Source organism: Struthio camelus, chromosome 1, assembly GCF_040807025.1.
Source record: "Struthio camelus isolate bStrCam1 chromosome 1, bStrCam1.hap1, whole genome shotgun sequence".
Classification (NCBI taxonomy): domain Eukaryota; kingdom Metazoa; phylum Chordata; class Aves; order Struthioniformes; family Struthionidae; genus Struthio; species Struthio camelus.
Window position 1 is genome coordinate 84,618,798 of NC_090942.1, and position 17,017 is coordinate 84,635,814.

General features: G+C 43.4%; 1 protein-coding gene across 4 annotated transcripts; it reads left to right on the forward strand.

Annotated features, from left to right (window-relative positions):
- The first annotated feature begins 8,573 nt into the window (after window positions 1–8,573).
- On the forward strand, window positions 8,574–15,945 carry LOC104144419 (C-type lectin domain family 2 member B-like). 4 transcript variants are annotated; one of them, XM_068954348.1, is made up of 5 exons: window positions 8,574–8,800; window positions 10,179–10,262; window positions 10,967–11,151; window positions 12,188–12,259; window positions 13,975–15,945. In XM_068954348.1, exons 1-5 carry the CDS (start codon window positions 8,707–8,709, stop codon window positions 14,065–14,067), a joined length of 528 nt encoding a protein of 175 aa, XP_068810449.1. In that variant the 5' UTR covers window positions 8,574–8,706; the 3' UTR covers window positions 14,068–15,945. The 4 variants fall into 4 exon arrangements, with proteins under 4 accessions (XP_068810449.1, XP_068810435.1, XP_068810443.1 ...); XM_068954334.1 differs by having other exon boundaries at window positions 8,592–8,800; window positions 12,188–12,288; XM_068954342.1 differs by having other exon boundaries at window positions 8,596–8,800; window positions 10,964–11,151.
- The last annotated feature ends 1,072 nt before the right edge of the window (window positions 15,946–17,017 follow it).

A 17,017-nucleotide genomic window follows, 5' to 3' on the forward strand; every position in this document is an offset into this window, starting at 1 on the left:
GAGAGGTGGACAGTTTTGGGTCATTTAGTTACAACTATTATTTGCCCGCTAACATAGTCTTTTGGGTTGCTTAGAATATTCTACAGGATTGAAGCCTCAAGAAATAAAGGCCGCTCAAAAACAATTTGTCTTTGTTGACCTCATTCTTGCGTTAAAATTAGGGAAATGTTTAACATCCTAAGCCAAGAACTTTATATACAGTTAAGCTGAATTTTTTTGCATTAAAAGAGGAAAAAGCATTCAAATGACTTGCAGGCCATGAAATCACAGTTGTCCAATAATAAAAGTGCTTCAAACAACTTGTTTTATGGTTTCTTTTTCATTCAGACATCTATTTATTAAAATGTATCTTGTGAAAGGAAGGATGATTTGTGGCTACTGTACAAGACTGGGTCTTTTGCCTTTCTTCCGCCTAAAGATTTACTATGTAGCCATGGTGGCTAGAGCTCGCTGCACTTCTGATTCTCACTATGAAATGTGGATAGCAACTTTCCTCTCTCTGGCCTGACACTGACCTTTTCTGTTTAAGCTCTTCCTGGCAGAGATACCGGTTGCTGTAATTATTTACAGTACGGAATCTTGTCTAGGACAAGATTGTGAAAGATCAATTGTGAAAGAAACAGGTATTCTAGTTTTATAGCTCTGTCTGGCTTCCAAACTGCCAGTAGCATTGTTCTTTCCTCATCAGCCACTTCCACTGAATGCAGGTATTTTAGACAGAAATAGGTCAAAATAGTACTCACACATGCCATACACACCAATGAGTTTTCCCTATCTCACTCTGAGTATTTATGTAATAAGGACTACTTTCAGTTCTGTAATATGCCCAGTCCACCACCAGATCTAATTTGCTTATGTCACTAAAAATTATCTGGGGTGGAAAAAGGGAGTAGTGACATTATTTTGGTGATTAAGAACTTGAGCAGAAAAGGAAGAAATGTAGAGGCATAAACAAGACATCTGAATTGACCTTGCAATGACAAGTGACATTTTATGTCAAAAAAAATTGAAGTTAATGCACAACGGATGAAAAAAAAAAAGGAAGTTTTTAATGGGTTTTAAATGATAAATGTGTCAATTCAAGAAAATGGTCTTGCAACTCGATGAACAGTTCAGTGAAGAGGTACTGCCAACATAGAGCTGCTGCCAAAGCACAAACAGGCTTGTAGGATGTATAGAGAATGTGATGAAGAATCTTCAGCACTGACCTACAATGCCCATTGAAATCAATGGCGTATCACACTCCTGGGAGCGCAGACTCCTCATACCAGGCTCTGAGCTCTCTGAAGACCTTTTTACCCCATGCAGCTCTCCTACTGCTCTTCACATAAAACTTTTATCTTGTTTTGGTCCAACAGGGAGGAAAGTACTTCTTGCTACAGTACATTCCAGCACCACGGCAGGCAATGGTGGGAAGAAAAACTGTTAAACGGATGCAGATTAGGAAAAGAAACCTTGATGAGCAGAGAAAGATTATAAACTCCTTCGATGGGAGGTGCTCAGCTCTGCCAGTTGCAGTTGTGAGACATATGAACAAGATGCCAAACAGGAAGCTGATTTGAATGGCTCATCAAACCCATGTCAGAATGACTCACCACTTCAGAAGTCATAGGTGATCACTGCGCACGCTTCTGTTCTCTCCTCTTTGGTCACGAACAGACCTATCAGTAGGAGCAGTCAAGGACGCTGGCTGATGATGCAGCTCTATGGCCTGGTTTCGGTTGTTCTGGCCCCTAAAGAGTTTCCTGGTGCAGATGCAAAACCTGCAGACATTTTGGGGAGGACCGCTATCCATATGGGGGACATGATGAAACCAAACTGAACTGGCAAAATCTGTGATTCACGGCAATGGAGCTTTTCTTGGTTTGCGGCTGCAAAAGCATCAAATGGTGAGTGACTTTTCAAGGTGTTAAACACAGCGTTTACTACATGTTGTCTGTAAAGAAAATTCTGCTCTCTCCTGGAAGCTGAAAATTTAGAGGAAGTGCAGCTACTAATCTTTATTGATGGCCAGAGCATCATCTGTAGATAAAGACAAAGTACTCTGCCTCTTTAGATCATCTGAGGTTTCTGCTCTAGTCTCCCTGCCCTGTTTATTTTTATATTTTTATCTATTTTATTAAGCTTGCCTCTGTTAATAGTTTTCATGTCATTATATTGCTGTGGTGCTTTCTCTTCTGTACGCCAACCTTCCCTACTTATTTTTATCCTCACCTAGGACATTTTCAGTGTTAAGACTATCAGTTCTTGAAGATGGAGGTTACGTCTTCTACAAAATTCTAGCAACACACAAGTGGCATAGACAAATAAACAACAATCCTAGTTAATACTAGCCTCACCAAAAATATAAAACACAGCTGATAATGTAGCTAGATTCCTTTCTCTTGTGCCTCCTATTCCAAAACTGTAAAATAATCGCATTCCAAATGCTAATGTTTTGTAAGACCTCTGCAGCTGAATGACTAACCTTTTTCAGTGTAGATCTGTTTGGCATATGCAGCATTCTCAGCCCAGCACTCCTCAGATACTACTTCTTAACTTTGGCAGTAAATACAATATTCTCCTACCTCTGTTAAATACTTTTTAAAGAATAGTACCTTTTTAAATGTTCAACATTATTCCTGCTACATTCTTCATCTCTTTCTTTTATTATGTAAAGCAGTTATATTTCCCATGTTATTTTTACCCATGTCTGAGTAGTTAACTACTCTGTTACTACTACTGAGTAGTAACTTTCATGTTCACCATAGAAATAGTCACATACTTAAAGATAAGCATATTCATATATTTTCCAGTTTAACATTTTCACTTTGGGAACTGCAAGAGTCCCTCAATATCATCCTGAAAATATATCACCTCCAAAAAAAAAAAAAAACAGCCTCTGGTATTGGAAAGATTTTATAACTTTTAACAACAAAAATGCATTTTTGACCTGCTAGAAACAGGACTTCACAGCATCAGAGAATCACAGAACAACTGAGGTTGGAAGGGACCTCTGGAGATCATCCAGTCCAACCCCCCCCCCCCCCCACTCAGGCAGAGTCACCTAGAGCATGTTGCCCAGGATTGTGTCCAGGTGGCTTTTAAATATGTCCAAGGAGGGAGACTCTACAGCCTCTGTGGGCAACCTATTCCAGTGATCAGTCACCCTCACAGTAAAGAAAGTTTTTCCTCATGTTCGGATGGAACTTCCTGTGTTTCCATTTTTGCCTGTTGCCTCTTATCCTATGCCTAGGCACTACTGAAAAGTCTTACCCCATCCTCTTTACACCCTCTCTTCAGCTATTTAAGATCCCCTCTCAATCTTCTCTTCTCCAGGATAAACAGCCCCAGCTCTCTCAGTCTTTTCTCATATGAGAGATGCTCTAATTTCTTAATCATTTTAGTAGCCCTTCACTGGGCTCACTCCAGTAGCTCCATATCGCTCTTATACCAGAGAGCCCAGAACTGGGCACAGCACTCCAGGTATGGCTTCACCAGTGCTGAGTAGAGGGGGAGGATCACCTCCCTTGACCTGCTGGCAATGCTCATCCTAATGCAGCCCAGGATGGTGCGCCGGGAGGCCTCTGCAGAACGACCAAACCAGTTGATAAGCATTTTGCCCTGGTACGGTAACTCAGCGAGCTCCATACACTCAACAAGTTCAGGTGGTAGTATAGGTGTCCCTACTCCTTAGGAATGAGTTTACAATTGTAACAGGTGAGTAACCAAATTTAATGAATTGATAAACAGTAACAACTATAATAATATTGATAACAATATACAATGATCACAAGGTATTACCATATTTACAATGGTATACCAGAATCTTCAGGAAAAAAGTAAATAGAAATGATTATATCTTTATACATACACACACAACACAGAGGTTTGAGTTTAAAAGACCATCAAAGACACACGGAAGTGGTAAGGTGGTGGGGGGAAGGGTGAAGCCGGCCGCACCCAGAGCGGGGAGCGCCGCTTCCAGGTCCGGGGACCTGTACCCTAAGCAGGCCACCCGCCACAGAAGGGACCGCCCAGCGGAGAGCTCTTTAGCAGGCCGCACCCCAATTGGGGGGGAGGAGTGTCCGCCTCATGGCCAGAGGCCCTATGATTAAGCAGGCCACAGCAGAGAGGGTGTGCTGCTTCACCCTCACAGGCTGGACTCACGGGTCCGCGGTAAGTGAGGATCCTTAATCCCTGACCTGGCCTCCCAGGTTGGGGGGGGGGGGGGGCGGAGTGCGGCGCATCCCTGAAGCCCGGCGTTGGGGGTGGACCGCCCCCGCTGGCCGTCCCGCAGCCTCCGGCGGAGCCGTCTTCAGTTGGGGAGTACACCCTTGGCTTCTTCAGGCCTTGAAGAAGACCACCAGTGCCTTCAGCTCCTTTTCATCGTCTTTCCTGGGTTCGCGGACAAGGAAAAGCCCTGTCCCCCCGCCCCCCCCCCCCCATCTTAGGGCACATGGCTTTTTATAGCTGGACCGCGTGGTGCCCGCAGGTATCCAAGCGCTGCCATTGGTCACACTCCGGCCGGATCCGCGTTCTGATTGGTGTGTTTGGACCCGTCACCAGCATGCGGACCCGCCTGTCGACCGGCGGCGCCCAGGTCTGCTCCCCTTCCAGAACGTTCCCCGTGACTGACAGTCACCCCCCCCCACCACCACCACCAATGATTTAATAACATGAGGGTGGGACACAAGGGCTACGAACTAAGGGTCACACAAAGGACAGCATGATTGACAGGACAAACAGACCACAAACAAAACCTTTTTAACAGATCCAAAACAACTTTCAATCTATTAAGGGTTCTGCTATGACAGACGGTTAGCAGTCAGGTTGGTTAAGCATGATTTCCCCTTTGGTGAATCCATGCTGACTACTCCTGATCACCTCCTTGTCCTTCATGTGCTTGGAAATGGTATCCAGGATGAGCTGCTCTATTACCTTCTCACAGATCGAGGGGAGGCTGACAGGCCTGTAGTTTCCTGGCTCCTCCTTCTTGCCCTTTTGGAAGACTGGAGTGATGCTGGCTTTCCTCCAGTCCTCAGGCACCTCTCCTGATCTCCAGGACCTTTCAAAGGCCCTCATTGAGAGTGGCCTAGCAATGACATCTGCCAGCTCCCTCAGCACTCGTGGATGCATCCCATCAAGGCCTATAAACTTGTGTATGCCCAATTTGCTTAAATGGTCCCTAACCCAATCCTTCTCCACCAAAGGAAAGTCTTCCTTTCTCCAGACTTTCCCCCTGGTCTCCAGAGCCCGGGATTTGTGAGGGCCAGTCTTACCAGTAAAGTCTGAGGCAAAGAAGGCATTCAGTACCTCAGCCTTTTCTGTATCCTTTGTCATCAGGGCTGTGTGCACAACCAAAAGTAAACTTTAGGAATAGTAAGCAAAAAACCAATCCTTCAGTACTTACCTCTTTCTTATTTACAGTCAGGAATTCTACAGTACAGAGATATACTGAAATCAGGAGGCTTTGGGTTAATCAAAAGGTTAGAAATAGCTCCATGGGAGGTACTTATCTACTGACCAATTGAAGGTTACAAGCTTAAAAAATCTGAGAAGTCACACAACATATTATAATATTCACAACATTATAACATTCATGACTTTTCTAATAAATGGATTGGGCCAGTTTGATGGGACCCTAAGAAACTAACCCTTGTCTGATGTCATTGCCAGACGAGTTTCCAGAGCACCTCAGAATATCAGAAGTTAATGTCATGTTTGAGGTACAAATGCATAAGGGCCTGATTAGATTCTGAACTCACTGATAGTCCTTCCATTGAATGGGGAGGGAGATGGAAAGGGACTGACTCAGTCAGTCAAAGGCAGGGTAAATTAGTCTACCCTAGCCTGTGCAATCACAGGTGGATTGCTGCTGGTGTGAGGTAGGTAGTTCCAGTCAAACTCAGGCATCTGTGCAGTATGCTGTTGTGACCACAGTGCAGACATATTCCTAAGTATGTACTCTAGCTCTAAACTTCTGGTATGCAATGATTTCTCCTTGCATAATGTGACTGCAGTTTTTCAGAAAAGGTAGAGGTAGCACTTTGAAGGGTAAGAAAAGATAATCAAAGATTATTTGTGATGGCAGTGAGCAGGAGGTGACATCACAGAGACCACCTGTAACTTTTTGAGTCAATTCCATGAGATTGCCAGTAGTGCAGGGGCGAAAAGGTTTTTCAGAGAAAATAATTTCTTTTGGAAAATGGCATGCTTTTAAATTAAAATGTTTGTGTTTTCACCCCACGTAATGGCAATATTTTTAAGTCATCTTCTAGTGATTCTGGCTGGAGGGTATTTTTGTCTTGTGCTTTTTTCCTTTAATAAATTTCTATCTCCTTTTTCAATTTTAATTTTATGAAATGTGGAAACTGTTCAAGAAACAAAATATCCAGGTTACAAATAAATATATGTCCCTTGTGGTACTTTATGGGAGACATTTTTTCCTGCAAAAATAAATGTTTCTCTTTTCTAAATAGCTGTCCTCAGCACCCTAACAGATGCCTGTGATGCCCATGGGAGTTAGCTTTGCAGAGGAATTTGCAAACTTACTGGCCTGGGCCATACTGCTCGAGCAGTAAGGCACAAGAAAGGAGAGTTAGAGGTGATTCTACATGCTAGCAGCTGAGCGTAGGTTAGACAAGTGTCCCTGTTGCTCTCATTTTACCCAATGCATTTGCACTGGTATGAGGATGAATTCTCCTTCTCCTCCAAGATCAGCCTGAATACTCTGTGCAAACTCTCAACTAGTCTATCCCTAGTTCAACAGCTAGCCTCCCTCACTGAAGCAGCAAGCTCACATGGGGTAAGCCTGCCACATCACACTTCCGCAATAATAGCAGCAGACTATATACTCTTCATCAGGAGGTGTCTTACCCAAACTGTGAAACTGAAGGTCAAAGGTCTCAGTAAAGTCAGAGCACTTGTACAAGAAGCATCTGGGGTTGTAACTATAGAGGTTTTGGAGCATCAAATGATTCACAACTGAAGATGTTATAGGTTCTCAGGTCTTTTTGTCAGCCTGGAGGATGGCCTGAAAATGTCAAAACTACCTTCTGTATTAGTGGCTAAGGGTGAAAAGGATGTCTGTGAATGCTCTGTGATTATAAGCCAAGTAAGTTATTTATGACCTTAGTAACAGGCAGGTCTGACACACTTTTCAAATCGCAAGAGAGCCAGGCAGTTCTTCAGAGCCAGATCATTCCTGAGACTAAAACTAAGCTAGTGTATTAGCTTGCTGGAGGAAGGTGGATGGAGCAGTTTACAAGGCATTTCTGTTCTAGGTTTTTTGTTTTGCTTAACTCATGAGGGGCTTGCCTAATTTTGTTACTAAATAGCCAGAAACAGAACAGTGAATAAATGTTGAATATCCTGTTCTTAGGATCAAACACAAGAGTAACTGTGCATGTTAAGCATTCCCGTACCTCCTATGGTGCAAAATTTGCTCTGACTACGTGAATTTGCTCTGACTACTATTGTACCTCCCTGCTGTCCTAATTCCATACCCCACTGTCCTTCACACTCCCCTGAGCTCACAGCTCCCCAAATCTCTTAAAGTTACTGCAGGTCGTGGTCTCTGTACCCATTACTTGCCCCTTCCCCCATTCACCCTCTTCTGGGAATCCTCAGTTCCCTAACTTCCCAATAGCTGCCATGTTTTAAGCCATCTGTCCTTGTTCACACGCATCTTTCTTACTGTTTGCCTTTCTGTTTCTTCCTGAGTGCTGTCCTGGGCATGCTAGCCTGTCCATCTCTCCCAATCCATTGCTGCTCAGACCAGCAGCTGCTGTGCAGTCAAAGGCTAAAATCAACAGCAAGTCAATTTGTACTTATAGAAATATTGCTTTTTACTGCATGTAACGATAAACACCTAGAGATAATTTTCAATAGCTGACTACCCTCAAAACTGCTCAAATCCCTGACAAATCAAAACAATTGGAGATTTCAGTGAAGACATAAAGTCTAACCCTCCATCCTCCTGGTTTTCTATTCAAGGTTTTCTGCTCAGGTACAGATGAATGAGCGTTTCAGATGAACCGTCACTAAATTCTTTGTCTGCTTGCACAGAGCCTGCGTGCTGACTTGAAGAGAGCCTCTGCATATTTGAACATATTATACAGCCGATATCTGTTGTGAGTAAAACAGTTACTGTGCAGTGAGAACTGGTGGAAGCCAAGTTCTTGAAACCAGGTCCCGTTTCCTTTTCTGTTATAAGGTGGTATGATTTCTTGCAATGCTGCAGTGATACCAAGTCTGTAGACTAAGATGACGATACTCACGACCAGAGGTGAAGCACTCACAGTGGGCCTCAAGAGTACAAAGCCCTCCAAGTCTACCCAAAGTGCGGAAAGGGGAGCTGAAGCTCTTCGGTTCTCCCAACACTCATCTCTCCTCTTGTTCCTCCAGGCAGGAAGCAAGGACTCCTGAAGTCCACCTAGCTCTGCTGGGGCCTCTCCAGCTTCCGAGCAGTGCAGATGAGCTCCGGGGAGCTGAAGCGCGCGGGTGCTGGCGGGGCCGAGGGCGCCCCGGGCAGCAGGTGGGTGCAGCCCCCCCCGCCCGCAGCACGGGCACCTGATCCCCGTCGCTTCCCCGCGCTGCCCCCCCGAAACCGGGGGCGCTGCGCCTCTGCCGGCCGCGCCTGGGGTGGTGGAGGGGACAGTAGCCGGCCGCCGGCAGTTCCGGCCCCGTGATCTCCCCTGCCGGAGGGGCGGCAGCTCGGCACTCATGGGCCGCGGAGGGGCAGGCGGCAACGGCCGCAGCGGCAGAGGGTCGCCTCACGGCTCCCCTGGGCGGAGGACGGGGACCCGCCAGGCTAAAGGTGCAGAGAGGGAGGGGCGGGGAGGACAGCCAAGGGGCGGTGGCGGCAGCGCCTTCCTTGGCTGCAGGCACGCAGGGGCTGAGGAGGGGCTGGCGGGGCAGAGCGGGGGGTCCCCGTGCAGCCCCCGCCCCGGGAGCAGGGAGCCTGCCGTCTGCCCGGGAGTCGGGGGGGGGGGGGTTGCCACAGGACCCCCTCCCCAGGCCGGGGCGGGCAGGGCTCGGCAGCGGGGCTGCTGCGGGCCAGGGCCGCGGGCTGGGACGCGATCCCAGCGCAGCCGGGCTGCTCGGGGAAACATCGCCGGCCCCGCGTGGTGCCTCCCACCTGGGGGCTGCCTGGCAGCTGAGCTCCCTTCCCGTCTGGCACCAGGGACCATTTTGGGGAGATGCCGCTGCTGGCGGGGTGAAATGGCGGCAGGGGTCAAGGGGCTGCGGCCCTCAGCCCTGGCGGCACTCCTGCCCTGGCAGTCTCAGCCTGTCCTGGAGGGGCCGGAGGCTTCAGCCTGGGGGTAGGAGGCTGTAGCAGATAGGGCTTGGCCCGGGCCACCTGACCGTCTGAGCGGCTGGGTGGATGCTCAGGGAGCAGCCCCTGCTGCTTCGGGGGCAGCGTGCAGGCTGCAGCATGCCTGAGCCTGGGCGAAGCTGCGCGGGTGTGTGGTGAGTAGGAGCCCACTCTGCCACTGCCCTGTGAGCAGCGTCGCATGTACGCTTGTGTTGCGTGTAAATGCTGGGTAATAACACCTGTGTGCCCTGGCCACTCCACGGATGGAGGAAGAAAGCTTTCCAAGGAGGCCGTTGTACTTTCAGGGACGCTTTGGGTGCTTCGTCCCTTCCTTTTACCTGCAAAGTTTGAAAGAACAAATGGCAATGATAGATTGGCGAGACCTTCCTGCCACCAAGTCTGGCTTACTGTGCAATCCTAGAAGGGAGATGGGAAGAAAAGAAGAATTTAGAAAAGGTGTTTTTGTGGGGTGAGTGAGACTGGAAGTTCCTCAGTGGAAGTTTTGGGCTCCGGAATTAATGGATTGCCTCACTTGTCTTAGCCGTGCCATGCTCAGGCATCAGGTCTGTCTCAGGCTTATTGTCTCACACACATTTGTTCTACGTTATTTTCTTTCTTTTTCCAATTGCTTTTGAGTATAAGGAATTACCTCGCTATTAGCTCTGAATTAGTTCCGAATTATGTAATTACGATTCATAGTAATTCCTAGTTATTGTTAGCTCAGCAGCTTTGTGATAACAAGCTAGATGTCACACACTCCAGGACTGCTACCAGCCTGCTCTCCATGGAGAGTGACTTCTTTTGGAATAGCTTAATGGATCCTGGGCTCTAATCCCTTTTCAACTATCTTTTTGAAATCTCTGACGTTTCTTCTTTTCAGGTCTATTCTCAAATATCTGGTTCTGGCGAGGTGTTGCTGGAGTCCTTGCTGTTGCTACAGTTTTGATTTTGTGTATTCAATTTGGTAAGTGCACGAATTATTTAAAAAGAAATTATAATTAGCCTTAGTGATTACTAGAATTCTAGGTGGTAAGAAGTCCTTATAGATTTTAAAAAGCTCATTGGGTTTGTATAAAACTTACCATGTATCAAAGTTAAATAGACGTCCCATGTGACATTGTTTAAAACTGAGGTTAAGTGCTGGAGAAATGACTTCAGTAGTTGCAGTGGAGTTGAATGCTCAGTTTAGTCCTAATGCGACATTCACATTTATAATCTTACTGTTGATATCGATCCAAATTCAAGAAAACAAATAACTAATGGAAGATTATTCTTTGCAACTAATCTGTAGTTTTTCAGAAAATGACTATTAATACAGCTATTAATGCAGCTACAAGAAAGTAACATTTGCAGAAGCTATGGTTATCACTGAGAAATGTTTATTTTACAGAAGAGTCCTTGAAGAAGACATTTTTATCACCTTCTCATCTAGGTCTGCCTACTTGTCCATGATCATCACTTTAAAGATGTGTCAGCAGCCATAAGGGTGCAGGAGCCAGAATGTACAATTAGTTTGTAATAATTACTTCTGCTGGGCAGAAATAGTGACATTATGGTTAGAATTGGATGAGATTAGGTGATGCAATCAGAAGGCAAGCTAAAAAACTCCAGAAGCTTTTTCTAGTGTTAGTCAGAAGAAATAGGTGGACTGTTTTTGTCTTTTAGCAGTAAACAGTTCTTCAGAGAAAAATTTTGCTGGCTGTCCTTCCCTGGAACTCTGTCCAGCAGATTGGCTCTATTTCCGAAGGAAGTGCTACTATCTCTCAGAGAGTGAAGCCAACTGGAACTCCAGTCAGAACTTCTGCTCGTTACACAATGCTTCCCTCCTTGTGATTGAAAATCGTCAGGACCTGGTAAGAGAACAGAAAGGGAATGATGGTTTAATCCCATCTCGCTTGTAGGGAGAGGCAGAATGAACCTTTGTGTTTTTCCAGCCTCATAAGCTGCACAGTCTCAAATCTGATGACTGTGACAAGTCACAGAGTGCAGAAAGCTGTGTGCCTCCTCTCCCTGCAAACTCCAGTATCAGCTTTCACAGTTAATATTTTAGAAAATGCCTGAGATGTATCTAAGTTAAATTTTTTGCTCTATTACAACCCGAAATACACTGTCGGGGGAAAACTGTTGCTTCTGTTAATGGCAGTCAGTGTTGGCAGATATGTTAACCTTGACTGTAGGAGTTAGGAGGTAGTACTCCTAATCACAGCCTGAAATTTCTTTTTCTATAATACTGCAATATTTGGAAAGATTGCATCTAGCATAAAGACACAAGAGAATATACTCTCCCACATCTGCTATAGGCCTTGACAGCACTTGCTTCGGCGTTTTAAAACAGCCTGTCTCTAGGTCAGTAAACCCCATCAGAAACACCCAGTATAATGGGCATATTGGGCATGGATGACAATTCTGTGGCACACACTGTGAGAAGGATCTTTCTTTGCTTCTCTGTCTCTAAAAGGTCTTCCACAGATCCTTGCTACTTGAGAGCAAGGAGTCAGTATGATGAAGTTGCCGAGGTGTTCATGATTCATTGAAGACTTTCTTGTGGAAAGACCATAAAATGATGTGTTTGCAGTTCCACAGAAATTCTTACTATTCAGTTCTGGACTTCCATTCTCATAGTAGGAATTTCTATCCTTATAATATCTGAGGGCTGCAGGAATTCTGGCTCAAAATGGATCCTTTTGATTTCTAATCAAGTTGTAGGTTTTCTTTTGTTTATGTGGATTACATAAGATCCAGATGCTATACTATTTTTTTAGATGTATTCTTTGATATTGTTCCTTCTGGGAGAAAACAAGCTCATTCTTTTGCTTTATATCCCTCAATCGATTACTTTATATTTTGAAAACTAGACTGAACCTACAAATATTCTTTTCTCATATACAGAATTTTGCAGTGAAGATAACAAAGCAAGACCCGTGGATTGGACTTTATAAAAGTAATGAAGAGTTCTTTTGGGTAAATGGGAACGCATTAGATAATAAACTGTAAGTTGATGACGGGGGGGTTTGGCAGTGATACCAGGTTATGGAGAAATAAGAAAGGAAAACTAATACAGATATAGGCAGTGACTTGAAAGAAACATCTGTAATGATGTTGAAGGGGTAACGTTGGAAGGAGTATGAAATACAGCAGAGATTTCACACAATACTGTTAAAACTGGGATGAATGAAAATTGAGAGATAAATTCATAACACCAGAGTAACATGAAAAGAGGCGTCATGGTAATGGAGAGTATAGCAAAGAGAAAGTTAAGCCAAGAGACCACTAAGGTACAAAAGTTAAGGAGGACAGAAATAAAAGATTCCAATAACATGGATTCCTTGTTATATAATATATTTTGGAAAAGTATGAGATTTATGAAATGAGATTTATGAATGAGATTTATGGAAGAGTTAATTGAGAGACTTCATCCTTCTCATGGTATGTGTGTACAAAAAAACTACTGGAGGGAAAAAGGGAAAAATGAAGTAAATTTATTTTCAATGAACTACTCTGTAGTAACTGGCCAGTGCTCTGTCTCACTGGCGGCAAGTGTGGGTTGGTTTGCTCCTCCCAGCAACTGCTTCCCTATCTCCTGAATGACTGCTGCTGCTTCTGTTGGTGGGGCAGTTGTCAATAGGAGTCAGTGGAATTAATGAGAGTAATATGAATTGAAATATGAGAAGTCTGAACTTAACTTTGAATATTTACATTTTCAATTCCATAAGTTGTGACATCACTAGTGCTGCCTGGCTATGTTCAGTTCCTCACAAAGTCTTGAGGACTTGATCCGATTAAGATCATAAGCATCTAATGTGAGATCTAAGCAAAACATAGGCATGTAAGTTCAAAGTTGCAACCCTTCCCACTTCTGCTTATCCCCAGCCTGTGATACAAACATCCACAGATGTTTTACTTTTCAGCTTTGAAGTTTCCTACATTCTTATACTTCTGCCTTTATGCATGCCTAAAACTGCCCCTCCAGACGTTGTAAGGGTGTTGTAAGGGCGTTACTCCAGACGTTGTAATCTTGATGCCTAAGCTCAGCTGGTATCCAGAGTTAAAGTAACACTGGGACTTTGTCCCACTGACGTTTTCAGAGCACCTACAAATTTGACTGGCCTTTTCACCAAATTACTACAATTTGTTTTAAAACACAGTTGGTAAAGGAGACTTTTACCTCTTACATAGCAACACCTATAGTGAAGAAACTCAGATTCATTTCCTGTTTTTCACCACCCCCTTAACCATAATGCCATTTCAGTTATGAGGAAGAGGGAAATGAGAAAGGGAGGCATTTTTCACAGTTTCTTTTGGAACTACTTGGGTGAACAGAAGGATATGGAAGTCAGAGGGAGCTTATCCTGATAGCACAGGGTATTTAAGAAAGGCGAATTTGAATTCCAGTCTCTGCTCCAAGGACACATTTCACATTAAGCAGTTGCTCGACAAGATGCAGGTATACTGCAAGTTCTAGATTTTGTATCTGGGGGCCAGGCCCGATAAGGAGAAGACAACCTTTGCAGTGTTCTCTCCAAAGTGCAAGCTATCATCTTCCTCCCTGCGATGCCTTGGCTGTAGTAAATTAGGCATTGTACAAGGAGAATCTGCAATCATTTGATGCCCTTTGCACCACTGAATTACTTGTTTCTGGGTGTCAAAGTAATGCTATCTTTTGTGCTCCCTTGCAGGATCGAAGTAAAGGGCTCTGGAAACTGTGCCTATCTCGATTCAAAAGGAGTCTCAGCCTCTGGATGTTCTTTAACCAGGAAGTGGGTCTGTAGCTTGAATACTAGCTTAGCATGATAAAAGTGTGTGAAGCCACCACCTCTGCCACTTGTAGCTCTGATAGGTAATCTACACAGGCTTTGTGTATGCTCTAGGACCTGGGAATGTTTCTCAGCTCCTGCCTAGAGGAGAACGTCTTTTCTGGTAGCCAGAATTCTCTGTCCATGGAAAACCTCTGCTTTTCCACTGTGTCATTTACATGAATTGTTTCAGGGTCTTATAAACTTCCATGCCCCATTTTTCTAGCTACTACATAGCTTTTGTTTCTTTTCTCTGTATCATCAGTATTTCTCCCATTAACTCTTCCCTGGTGGGATCCAAAGCAGCTACTCTTTCTTTTCCTTTGTGGTGTATACTTGAAGAGAGTTGTGCTGCCTTTCCCGTAGCCAGGCTCTGTGTATGTTGTGAAGTGGGTCTGCCTGTGTCTCTCAGATAGTGGATAAGCCTGGGACTAGCACTAGTATTTTAGGACAGGATCACTGTGAATTTCACTTTCGCAATTTGATGAGGTGCATCTTGTTATGCAGCTGTGCAGTACATTAAATGTTTTGTTGCTATTTTGCATTAATCTTGTTAAATTAGCTTGGCTTGGTGTCAGTGGCAAAATCATAAATAGAGAATAAGAGAATTAATAGCAAAAATATATTTCATGATTGCCTCATGTCTTATTGTCTTATGCTTCTTGGAGTGTGAGGTTTGCAAGCAAATGGATAGTTTCTGGCTGGGCAGTCAATTTTTTTTGTTCTATGCACATACCATTTTTAATAGCAACACCCAGTGCTTTTGAATTGATTTGAGCCTGAATAGAGCTAGGGCACAGTCCTACTGAACTCTTTCCGCTCATATACATTAGGTAAACTGAGGACAAAAAGTGAAATTTGTCTAGAGAAAGCAAAACAACTTATTTTCATGGAAAGACTGGAATATTCATGCCATTCTAGAGAGGGAAGGATCAGGAATTCTCATGTGTAAGAGGATGAAATCCTTTCTGCTCAGAGTAAAATCTGAAAACACTGGACTTTGATTTTAAGAATCCCTGATCGATATAAAATAACCAATAACCACTATAGAATCACCCCAACAGTAGAAGGTACAAATGTATTTTGTATAAGAAATATGGAGTAACTCTTCATCTGGCAGAAATCGGTGTTGCTCGACTGATTCAAGTGGAAGAATACTACTTAACTACTTAGGATGTGCTTCGGTGTTGTGATTCCCTTCTGCCCATCCCTTAAGGTGCACGTGGTTGGTGGTCTTGTCATCTGGGATGCTATAGCGTGGACTACGAACTACATGGGGCTTTTCAAAGGAGCAAGATTTTTTGAGTAGCCACTAGAGTGCACTGTTGTTTCAGGGAAGGGAAGATAATCATGTTTTCAATAAGGTTAAATTGCACCATTTTTGACAGGCTATTTGCAGTGGGGTTTTTTTGTCCTATTTGTAATTATTTTTGCCTTCACTACTTTTTTGTGCAAATTCAATTGCTATCTGATTTTGTTCATTGTATTTGTACTGTTATGCCTTATTTTCTGTGGCAATAGGACTTCAGCATAACAAGACCATGCAGTATGGATGTTGTAATAACTTGTGTCTTCCAAATGTTAATTTATATATGATCACAAATTTTGTTGTACTACACTTTATTTTTATTGCTTTATTGCTTTTTTATTGCTTTATTTTTATTTCTTGCGTCCTTTATATGGACAGTAATAGGACTGTACAGTATGAATAGCCTTAATAACCTTATGTTAATTTATGCATAGCTAGTAATATTCCTGTTCTGCAGACTTTTAAAATTAATTAGCTCTGAAGGATATGATATGTGCAATAGTTGTGAAAAGGTACCTAATAAATAACATTGTGGAGCTTCTGAATTCCAGCAGTGCATGTGCTAATATTCTGCCAGTGGAAGTATTTTTCAGCTCGGGCATCGTTTGAAAAAAAAAAAGAGAGAGAGAGAGAGAGAAAAAGGAAAAAAAGCCAGACTGAAGCAAAATAACATTTTCAGGTTTCCAGTATGGGAAGATCTTTGACAAGATCTTGTTGACAAGAAACATGACATTTGACCTAAAACAGAATGAATTCCGCTTTCTAAGTATTTAATCTTTTTAACACTTTAAAACGTGTCAGACTTTTAACAAAAACGTTATTTGAGTGAAGTGCTGAACTACTTACATGGAAATGCTGAAATACACACAGTGCAGTACCTTTGGAGAGAATTATGAAATTTTCTATTGCTCAGCCTTCCAAAATTATCAGAGAATTTGCATTAAGGCCATACTAGAGGTACATTTTACAAATTTGGTAAAATATGTAAGGAATAAGGAGTATTCACATACCACATTGCATCTTAGCATTTTTTACTGAGCTGCTTTACCGGAACGTTCTGTTAAACTATAGAATAACAACATTTCTGTGCTCTCTTATGATTAAGGGATTGTTTTCTATCAGTCATCTATGGATAGAGTCCAAATATGGAAAATTTTGATTCTTGAAGGAGGTTTTAGAGAAACTGTGAGCACAGTAGTTTGTAATGGAATCAAATTCTTTTGACTGTAATTAGCATCTTCTATAGCATCCAAAGTCTGTAACGCTAAGAAATGAAGGGTCAGACTGTGAACTCCCTTTACTCAGAGTAGGGTTTAATGAACTACTAGAGTTAAATTCCCATTCCTTTTTTTAAAAGTCGATGGAATGCTCAGGATTTAGTAACTGCTTAAAATGTAGGTAAGGGCTTCAGTATAGCCCTACAAAAAAGTGTTTAAATACAGTATTGGAGCCAGAATGCTCAACTACTAGATGTTCTGTAAGTATTGGTAAAACTTAAACAGCACAACTGACTTGAGAGAAACCAGCTCAGTAATTTTTAAGTTTTTCTTGTTAAGTTCAGCATGGCTTGAGAAACATCTGCCACAAAAACAGCAATTCAGCAGTTGTCTACAAGCA

Bases quoted from the DNA above. Each gene is read 5' to 3' on its own strand.
- LOC104144419 (XM_068954326.1), top strand. From the start codon at position 8,707: ATGGGCCGCGGAGGGGCAGGCGGCAACGGCCGCAGCGGCAGAGGGTCG. The intron at 8,801-10,178 runs GTGCAGAGAGGG...TCTTCTTTTCAG, and splicing joins GGGGACCCGCCAGGCTAAAG to GTCTATTCTCAAATATCTGG. The intron at 10,263-10,963 runs GTAAGTGCACGA...TTTGTCTTTTAG, and splicing joins GATTTTGTGTATTCAATTTG to CAGTAAACAGTTCTTCAGAG.